This window comes from Thamnophis elegans, chromosome 1 (assembly GCF_009769535.1).
Source record: "Thamnophis elegans isolate rThaEle1 chromosome 1, rThaEle1.pri, whole genome shotgun sequence".
NCBI classification, from domain to species: Eukaryota; Metazoa; Chordata; class Lepidosauria; order Squamata; family Colubridae; genus Thamnophis; species Thamnophis elegans.
In genome coordinates this window covers 154964318-154975692 of record NC_045541.1, presented here as the reverse complement: position 1 = coordinate 154975692, position 11375 = coordinate 154964318, and the positions used below count along the sequence as shown (strand labels likewise).

The 11375-nt window shown below is 36.9% G+C and overlaps 1 protein-coding gene across 1 annotated transcript in view; it reads left to right on the top strand.

The window, feature by feature from the left end:
* Positions 1-6728: 6728 nt before the first annotated feature.
* LRRC9 (leucine rich repeat containing 9) overlaps positions 6729-11375 on the top strand; it is a 64864-nt gene continuing 60217 nt past the window's right edge. The window contains 3 exon segments of the mRNA XM_032235910.1: positions 6729-6812; positions 9197-9290; positions 10690-10908. Of these exon segments, the coding sequence (XP_032091801.1) occupies positions 9234-9290; positions 10690-10908 (276 nt within the window). The 5' untranslated portion in view covers positions 6729-6812; positions 9197-9233.

Genomic DNA, 11375 nt, shown 5'->3' with positions numbered 1-11375 from the left:
GTTCAATTAAGATGTTTGATCTAGAAAAGCTGACTGCCATATTTTCATCCAACCATCGTGAAAATGGCTATCTCTAAACCCTCAAAACAAAATAGACCTGCCAATGGAGTAAAATCTGAAATGACAGAAAAGGGGAGAAAGACCTTTTGAAAATGCACATACTCTTTAATAGATTAAGCAATAAGCAGTGTCCTTGATCCTGATTTCTTTCCTCTGTATATACTGAAGGACAGGAATTTTAGGCGTAATAAACTAAACAAAACTGTACTGTAATTTATTTCTTATCAAAACTATTGTAACAAGAACATTTGGAGTACATCACATTCATTTTCTGTTGGGCAAATAGAGGAAATTGGATATGTCCAAAACTGCAAGATAGTGTGTAGCAATTGTTTTTCTCCTTTGGCTTCCTTTCTTTCCTCCGTAGCCTCCTGAGTTCATACCAATTCAGTGATGCTGAATCGCTCTCACAAAAGCAAATCTCATTTTTGTAATGCACCATATTCTATAAACAATACACATGGAAGTAACTGGCCCTGTGATTTAAATGCTGCCTCTAAGAGCCCACAGAAAGTTTTAGTTGCTGTTATACTTTACTTCAGATTTTATTCATTTAATAAAGAGCTAGTCAGAAGCCATTTTTTTCAAATGTTAGCAGAACAATCAAATAGTTTAATTTTCCTGGTTTCTCTAATGGTTTACATTCTCCCCTTCTTTCATTGGCCCTGCTTTAGGAATATTTCAATTTCTTTCTCTTTCAATTCAAAGCCACTTACAATATCAATCTCTTAGCAAGTCATGACAAATTATGTATGCCTAGCATGTCTCTACCTGTCCATATTGTTAAATATTAAAACTATTGAACTCAGAATAAGAAAGAGCTTGAGGTTATACTAGCTATCATCAATCATACTGACAGCTCAATATTTGCGGACTTTTCACTCTTGACAGGTACTTTTTATCTTTTTCTCTTCCATAGTCTTTAGCTCCATCAGTAGACTTCTGCCCTATGAAGGTCCTTTGATGCTTCCTCTTCTTCACCAGACTTCTTAGGGCAGTGCCCAGTTGTTCGTTTTTTTTGGCAATCTTCCATCTGTTTCCATACTAATGCAACTCAGGTTTACCAGCCCATTATGGGGTTTTACTAAAACAAATTCAACTTCAATGATCAATTGCTGTCTATTCATTCAGCCATTTTAGCAAACCTTCCGCTCCATTTCTAATGTTCTCGGTTTTTTTTCCAATCTTTTTCTTCCCAGGCACCACTCTGACAGTGTTTAAAACTTTACTTCCAATGTCAACATAGCATTTGACCCAGCCCTTGTATAGTCCACTATCCTCTTGTGAGAGCTTGTTTTTTTTAAGGTATGCCTGCCTGGTTACATAAGGAATCAGCAAAAAGCTGTGGCAGAGACAGGGCATCGTAATATCTACTACATGGAACTGAAAATCATGCATATGTCTCCAAGTTCACACTGTGGAACAGTAGTGTAACCATTATGGATAGCCTTTCGTTGGCATCCTTCATCTCCATTCTCCTATAGAAGAGATGCTTTCCTTGAAATAAATGAAAAATGAAGCATCTCTTTTAGAGAGAGAAAATAATAAGAGGACCTGCTATAGCAGAGGTGGATTTCAAATCCCAGCGCTACTGGTTCACTCGTGCATGCACATGCGCAGAAGCAGCCATGCAGGTGGGTGGAGCCTCCAGCCACCACTACCAGTTCAGCCGATCTGGGCTGAACCGGGAGCAACCCACCTCTATACTATAGGTTATATTTGCCTGAGTCTTTTCCAGACACAAAAAAAAATCAGTCGTGTACAGATTTCTAGGATCAGTTCTGAGAGGAGAAAGTGACTCAGAATACCAATCTGCAAGACAAGACAATAAAAAAAACGTAAATGTAAGCTTCAGAGGAAGAACAATCAACCATAATGCCAGCCAGCAGCTAGATAGAGGGAAGCTCATCAGGATACAGAATATATTAAGCTTCAGCCTCAATTATCAAAGCTGTATTGGAGAGGCTCCAGGTGAAATTAGAATCTCTCTTTGGAACAAGCAAGGCTATGATTAAATAAGAAATCAAATTTCAACTTGTGAATGAAGTTGAGATGCCAAAAATGCAGGCATAAAATTCTAGTGAACTGTTTAGGGTACCTCAACATTTGCTCTCACAGAAAGTCGCAAGTTATTTCTGAGTTCATTAGGCTGAGAATTCTTGATCCTCTTACTAACCAAGTACTAATTCACTGAGGAGGTAATAACTTTTTTTTCCCAACAAAGAGAATGTGCAGTCGTTTTGTATGTGTAAACTTTTATGAATTCCCATCCTGTTTCTTAGGCTCTTAGAAGCCCATTATATCACTCCTATTTAATCTTGAAAAGTAAGTTCACAGCCAATCAGTTGTTCATTTCAGTAGTCCAATAGAAGAACAGAATGGCATTCAGAGAATGTCTCCTTGTTCATTCATTTATTCATGTTGTATGTATTTTGCCTGCTAATTCCCCCTTCCCAACATGAATGTTTGCTTCTAATGATGAGTAATTATAAAGCAGCTGAAGCAATGCAAAGTATAAGAAAAACTGGTTGGGAAAAGGAATCAAAGACAGCTTGGGACACATTCTCATGTTTTGCAGAGCTTCAGCACTGTAAATAGTAAGATTATTTTATTCAAATCAACTCAGCCACTAAACAGAGGAACAGTGTAATATCACAAAGAGTAGAGAAATTCCTAGAGCAGCCAAGAAATCTAATGCTGACATGTCTTTGATTCATAGCTATTAGCATCCATGAAAGACCTTCGTAAATGGCTGGATGATATTAAATCCAGAATATAAATGTGAATAACCCGTAGAATAAACTAAGGCTTTAGTGATAAGAAACCACAAGAATTTGCTAGAAAATTCTACATTTTACAGTATACAAATGGGAGACACATGTGAAAAAGTGACATCTGGTGGCATAAAAGTGACACTTCACATATCTCAAAGAGTTTTTGTAGCTTGGATGGGCAAATAATTTTGCTCAGGCATAATTGTATAAATGGAATTGGTAATTGGGATTTTTGAGATCTCAAAACCCGTCACTATGGTATACTATGCTTTACTTCCTATTTTAGTCCACTTATAATTTGTCTTAAAAGAACTTAGGGTGGTATAGGCTTCTCTTTAGCATCATTTACCAATTCTTCATTAGCCTCACAATTCCTAGAATTCCTATGTTATATGAATATGACTGCTTCTAAGTTTGTCAGTGAGCTTCATGGCTAAGTGAGGAACTGAGTCTGGATTTCCCAGTCATAACTGGGCTAGGTTCACACCTGGTTGGAGTAGGTTGTAAATCATAGTTTATGGCTTAGCATGAATAGTGATTGTACCTTCAATAAACATAATTAAATCTGCTTTTGTATGTCCAGTCATTGCCTTTTTGATATCTTTATTTACAGTTTGCAAGTTCAATGTAATATGGTACAGCATAGGCAACAAGCAATTATTAAATGATACTTTCTCTAAATGTCTTCAAAAAAACAGCTATATTTGTAATCTTCCAGAAATACAATGAGTTGATCCATTCTAAAGTCCTGTAAATCAGTTTAAGCACTTAGTTCACAGTTACTAGTATGACTCACAATGACAAATTTCATATTACTCCATGAACTGTGGTTGCTAAGAGTCTAAAACGATGGCATCATCTTGAATATGTATCACCTGGTATACACCAAGAGATAAAAGACAAATTAATTGTCACATTCCGGTTCACGTTGCATACAAACAGAGATTCAGTTTGTTTGGTGAAAACTTTATCTCTATCTAACAAACTATGTGATAACCAGCACTAAATGACAATGATACAAAGGTAATCAAATCCAAGTCAGTTCTAACCAAGTTAACAGCATCACTCTCTCTCTCTCTCTCTCTCTCTCTCCACACACACCACACACACACAACACCACACACACACACATGTATATGTATATATGTATGTTGTATTTGTGCTGATAAATAAATAAAGGGAGACTAGTATAGATCTATTTCAAGCTATTTAGCTCTCATCAGCTAGCCATACCCTTACTGGGATTCAAACCTGTGCAGTATTACATCTTAGGCAGATGTTTTAACCATTAAGCCACAGCTCCTCCTCCTATCAGCTTAAGCCAGGGAGGTAGGTTTATATTTAGTGTCATAACCCCTGGTATGCCCCAATTATGGGAGGAAGCTAACTGCTTCCATTCTCTGTCCATCGGCTCACCACAAGAGACCATCCAGACAGAAAGCCCAATAATTTACTGTTGCCTTTTGTTACAAATGTGTTGTATTTGTGCTGATAAATACATAATTGAGGCATACCAGGGGTTGTGACACTAAATATATACCTACCTCCCTGGCTTAATCTGATAAGGAGGAGGACCTGTGGCTTAATGGTTAAAACATCTGCTAAGATGTAATACTGCACAGGTTCGAATCCCAGTAAGGGTATGGCTAGCTGATGAGAGCTAAATAGCTTGAAATAGATCTATACTAGTCTCCCTTATTTATTTATCAGCACAAATACAAACATTTGTAAAAAAGGCAACAGTAAATTATTGGGCTTTCTGTCTGGATGGTCTCTGTGATGAGCGATGGACAGATGATGGAAGCAGTTAGCTTCCTCCCATAATTGGGGCTTACCAGGGGTTGTGACACTAAATATACCTTCTTCCCTGGCTTCAGCTGATAAGGAGGAGACCTGTGGCATAATGGTTAAAACATCTGCCTAAGATGCAATACAGCACAGGTTCAAATCCCAGTAAGGGTATGGCTAGCTGATGAGAGCTAAATAGCTTGAAATAGATCTATACTAGTCTCCCTTATTTATTTATCAGCACAAATAAACACACACACAATATTTTATATATCATTACCCCACCCAGCTCTACCCACAACTCCAGATAACACCCACCCACCATCTCCAATCACCATGAACCACACCCTCAGCCACACCTCCACTCAGTGTCATAGCCTCTTTCCTGGTTAGCCACATCCGAGCAGAAGAGTTACGTCAGAGTAGGCAGTTGCACCCGAGTAGAAGAGCCACATGCAGCTACAGGCTCAATCGACATCAGAGAGGCAACATCAACGAGGCAACATCAACGTGGCAGCGTTAGTGGCGTGTAACCATGGCTGAGCGGGCATGGGATGGACAGGGTCCCCTGGATGGCAGCCTGAGGGCTAACATTAATCTTCCAGATATTGGAAGCTGAGGCAAAATCTCAAAAATTGAGATATTACATTTTACAGTTGTAGTCAAAATTATTTTATTAATTTTAATCATGAAACTGTAAGCAAATCAGAGAATGTTACAAACTTCTAGAATGCTAATTACTCATCCTGTTTCTAATATTATACATTTAACATGCTACCCCCCACTTTGTAAATGTTTAGTAGCCTTCCTATTCCTTTCCTACATCATAGTAATTATAGGTAGTACTCAACTTACGATCACAATTGAGCCCAAACTTTGTTGCTAAGTAAGACATTTGTTAAGTGAGGTTTGCCTCATTTTACAACATAATTGTTGTGCCACAATTGTCAAGTAAATCACTGCAGTTGTTAAGTTAGTAATACGGTTGTTAAGTGAATCTGATTTCCCCATTGACTTTGCTGGTCAGAAGATTGCAAAAGGTGATCACATGACCCCAGGACACTGCAACCATCACAAATATGAGTCAATTGCCAAGTGGTTGAATTTTGTTCACAGGGCTTCTGCAATGGGTCATGTGAAAAACATATGACATTTTTTTAGTGCCATTGTCACTTGAACTGTCATTTAAGCGAACTGTTGGAAGTCAAGGACTACCTGTATGCCTTCATTATTTTTATAAAAGCATATTTAAATGTAAGTTTTACTACAGTTACAATGTCAGATTTGTTCAATTTGACTCTTACTATTATGGATAGCATTCGTTTTATCAGAAAAGGTTACATTTTGTTTCATAACACAGACAAAATGCCACCCACCTTCAAGGGTGACTTGTCTGCCTTTTAGAATAGAATAGAATAGAATAGACTTCTTTATTGTCCAAGTGTGATTGGACACACAAGGAATTTGTCTTTGGTGCATATGCTCTCAATGAACATATAAAGACAAGATACATTCGTCAAGAATCATAAGGTACAATACTTAATGATAGTCATAGGGTACAAATAAGCAATCAGGAAACAATATCAATAGTAAGGATACAAAAACAAAGTTACAGTCCTGCAGTCATAAGTGGGAGGAGATGGGTGATAGGAACGATGAGAAACTAATAGTAATAGAAATGCAGCGTTAGTGATAGTTTGACAGTGTTGAGGGAATTATTTGTTTAGCAGAATGATGGCGTTGGGGGAAAAACTGTTGTGTCTAGTTGTCTTGGTGTGCAATGCTCTATAGCGTCGTTTTGACGGTAGGAGTTGAAACAACTCCTTTGTACTAGAATTAAATCCAATCAATACAAACTGATGACGTGCAATTAAATCTACGCTTACTCCAAAATAAATTTGACTAAGTAAAATTCGAAGAATGTGTGCACTAAAAGAGAGGACGCAGACGTTTATATTTAATTAATTACAGCTCTCTAAAGCTATTGTAACTCTATGAAAATTCCCGGGGGGGGGGGAAATAATGTCTCTCACAGTGGAGCCAGGTCACGTGTTATCACGCTGTGGCTTCGCCGCCGCTGGTTGGCTGGAGCTTGGCAATGAGCGAGAAAATGTGGTTGCCTAGTGACAAGAGAGGCCTCCGTTGTACACAGCCTGGACTTACTTGGGCAGCAACTTAGGGCACCAGGAGGTGAGTGATGGCTGCTGGGGAGGACGATTTAGGGGCATTTGCCTACCAGTGGAATCGTCCTTGCTCCGTCGCCTTTCCCGAACAGGTGCACTTCGAACGGGTTGGGCTAGGATTCCGATCATCCCAGGCTATGGAGTTATTCTGCAATAATTTGAAGGTTGGGAATGTTCCTTCTTTTGCCCCCCACCCCCGCAAAAGAGAAGCACCTTCCTTCCTCCATAAATTATTCTGGAATTCTTCTTCAATATTTACTGGGACTGCGTTCTCCTTTGAGAGCTTAATTAAAATGACTTGAGGGGGTTATTTAGCTTGCTTTAGGTCGGGTCTCCAACCTTGGCAACTTTAAACCTTGTGGACTTCAACTCCCAAAATTCCTCAGCCAGCAAAGGTGGCTGAGGAATTCTGGAGTTGAAGTCCACAAGGCTTAAAGTTTCCAAGGTTGGAGATCCTTGCTTTAGGTGCTCTTTTATATTTGAATCCCATATTGTTAGCATAGAAGAATGAGAAATACCTTGTATTTCCTGTGATCTTTTATGAAACAACGTTCATGTTTATGTTACACACACACACACACACCTATCCTTTTATCCTCCCATAAGCTGAGAAATAATAGCTCAAAATCACCCAGTGTCTGGGTTTGCAGAAATTGACTGTGGATAGCTTGTGGTTTAAGGGGGGCAAGTAGTGGTTTGAACACTATGTTAGGTGAACCACACTATCACATTGAACTAATATGCCATTTGTGCTCAATATGCTATTTGAACGCAGCATTTCTGTTTTGTTAAATTAGATCTGGGATTTATTGTGTTGCATTCACCTATCAATGAACCTAGAACACTTTCATTGTTCGTTGTGTATCCCTCTTTTGTGGGGAATGTGTCTGAAATCACATTTTCTCTATATAGAATTTGTTCTGATTAAGAGTCTTTTGGAAAATTACAATTTTAACATGTTCCCTTATATACTACAAATATTATTGCTAGTCACAATAACACTTAGCATTTTTATGGATACAACTCCTTTCACACCCATTAACTTTTAAATTTGACAACAGCAAACAATGGAGGCTTTTGTCTATTTTATAGAAGATAACTGAGTCATGCATCTAAAATCAGTGTTTTGTTTTGCAAATGCATGTTAATAAGGAATTTCACATAACCAGTACAGTGTAGATGTGTTCTATAAATTTCTTCCAAACTTTTCCAATTTTGAACAACCCATTCAGAAGTAGTAAAAAAAGAGTCCACTTCTTTTCTCAAATTAGTACATAGCATCCTAATTATCGGGGGGGGGGAATGAAAACGTTATCTTTACAGATAATCAAAAGATGACTCTCTTAGAGAGTCATTAAAAAGAATCTAGAACTTGGGTGCTAAAATCTTGTGAGGCAATCTGTGCTTTAGATTATTTGCAACATGCACACACACACACTTTTGAATAGATCTGCATGCAGTTACACTTTTAGTGACTTCTGGGTAGTTTGATGCCTTTGCGGAAAGCCAAGAGATTGCAAGCTTTCCTCACCTCTGAGGGCAAGATGCTCCACAATGCAGTGGCAGTGGCAGAGAAAACTTTCTTCCTACAACCCCACCAGTTGAAAGTATTTGACTGACAGTCTGCAGCATCCCTGTCTGAATGAGTGGGACGGAGTGATGTGCTAGTGTGAAACTGGTTCTATAGGTATTTTTCTTTAAGTTTAGTTTCTATGATGTTTTATAAGCATACTAGAAAAGGTATATTTACTATTACAATCATTTTTAAAATAAAATTTGTATATAAATGAAAAAACAATCTACAGTTCATTTTCTTTGTAAATGGGTATTTTGTGATAACCATTGCTGAATTTGGCAAATATTTTGTGAGTATACTTATTATGGTAACCACTTGCCAAGAGTACTGTGATAATATTTTAAGATTCTGAAATGCCTGCTCATCCTAAAGGTTTGAAAATCCCTGGAATAGATTATCTATTTTAGAGCTTCCATATAAGGAAACTTAAGAAGGTAACTTAGTGGGTGTTGGCTGATAGAGCATATTACTCTTGTTTGTTTTTGCTTGGTAAACATTTATAGCGGATTTAAAATTGTTTCTAGAGCAGTATTTTCCAATCCTAGCAACTTCCTGGCCTTCAATAGATGGAATTCTTCAATAGATGGAACAACGATGACAGCTGCTGAAAATTCTGGGAGTTGAAGTATATGTGAAAGTGGCCAACATTGGGAAACACAGCTCTAAATTTCTGAAATGCTTTGGAGCTTGGGATCTAGATATCTTAAAGTTTATCTTTTAACATATGTGTCCTCTCTTATCCTCCATGTACAGCTTAGTCCTGGGTTCATAATTAATTTCTTAGCAAGATATTGCATTTTTATTCTTATCTCTAGGTATGAACTATGTCTTTTAAGCTGAAATGCTCAGAAAATGATACAGAGTGATTCTCAAAACCAGATTGCTTCTGATGAAATAATTAAAGAGTTGGTAAGTTTTGGTTTGTTTTGAAAAACATCTTTGGTAATGCTATAAGAGCTATCAACAGAATGATAAACAATATCTACCCCTCTGATCTTACAACTGGGCCTATAAAACATTATCATATTTGTCACCTCCTTATAACCCCTCAATTCACTGTTTAGAATTTGTGTAAGGTTATTAAATATTTATTTCTCAGTGTTGTACATGAACAAACTTTTAAATACATATCACATACAGGCTTTATTGGCAATACAGAGGAAGCAAGTTAACTCTTGTCATTATTGCTATATACACTGCTCTAACTCTTTACTGTTCTTTCTTATTTAATAGGAAAACCTGGCACTTATTTCATTATTTAATAGGTTAATCTGGTGCCTTTTACAATATTAAATTGATTCTGTCAATCAATCATATGTTTTGATTATCAGTGTTGTAGTTTGCAACCATGCATTTGCAAGGAATGTTCCTTGTTACTGCATAATTTGTAAAGGAGACTCTTTTGGAATATAGAATCAAGAAATCTTAAGAATATTTTCAGCATTCTATGCAAATATGATAGCCTTGATATTTTTATAAGAACTATATAAATGCTGCAAGTTCACTAGTTGAAGTCTTTTAATAGAAGCTACTGGGAAACACTGGTGGTCTATGTGCTTTTGTTCTTCCTTGTAAGGATCCCAGTAGCGTCTGTTTATCATTGTGAGGTGCAGGGAATACAACTGAGTACTCCACTGATCTTGAGCAACCATAATTGTCACATTCATTTCCCTGATTGCATTGTAGTATTTCTGATGAACAAGTATTGTCTTAACTGTGTTTGCATGACATGCTAAATGTGATTAGTTCTATAAACTCTTAAGTAAATGATTGATCAGCATGTGATGTGAACACATTTTTTGAAAATCATGATTATTTATTATTAACAATCAGGTTATCAATAATAAATGCAATTTTCCAGATTTTCTTCTTAAAATGTTAATGGGTGGTGTAGTCTTTTCTCAAGATTGTCTTTTTTGCATTAATTATTTTTGATAATACTATGGTATTTTTACTCTTGTTCGCCACTCAGAGTAGATGGCAGAGCCTTGCATGTTGTAAATGGAATTTTCTCAGCTAAGATGAAAATCATTGAGATGCATGTAGTCCTTGAAGTCTGGGCAGCCAAAAGGGATGTAGACCAAATCTCCATTTGGTAAATTGCAGTATAAAATTTAATTTAAAAAAAAGTCAACCAGTGAAATAGGTAATGTAAGGGCTCCCTGGAAGTAGTATTAGACCAAAATAAATACATATGGAGTTCTTCTGGATACATTTGTCATAATACAAAGCTATTTGGAGTTTACTTATAGTTTTATCTTTTAATCATAAAGGAAAAATATTAATAATCTTTAACTGTTTCTTCCAGTGTACATGTAATGGATTGGCTTATGAAAGACTTGATCAAGAAGGACCTTCAACACGAAGCTTGGAGATGTTTTTTTCAGGTTACCCCAGAATAGTAGGCCTGTCTCATTTCCCCAGTTTAACAAAACTAACTCTGGTTAGGCAGCACATCCAGTGGATTTCTGATTTAGAGAACTGTCCGTTTCTTAAAGAATTATGGATAGCTGAATGCTATTTGAAAGTAAGTAGGAACTGAAGTCCGGCATTTTAATTTCCAGTGGATGAGGAAATCTTCATTTACTAACGTGTGCTCTTTTGCAACTTTTTCTGGGTTGAAGAATCTGACTCTTTGAGTGGTACAACCAGGACTGCGCTAGCAAAAGTAGTACATGAATAAAAAGATATTTAATTTCTTTTTATTCATTATGTTTTTCATCATGAGAATAAACACTTTGTTGAATAGCTAAAATCTTTTTGATTAAGCACAAAAATATTGAGCCAGAGCTGGCTTTGGAAGAATACAATTGCCTAAGAGGCTGTATTCCCTGAACCAAAATTCATTTTCTGTTTTGCGATCTTGCCAGTTTGTACAACATTTTTCATTTTCTTATAGATTCTAGTGGAGATAATGTTATTCAAAGCACAATCCATAAACATTTTTCTATCCACCTTTTTTTTGTCCTGCATCTGATAGAGCAATTTAGTTTA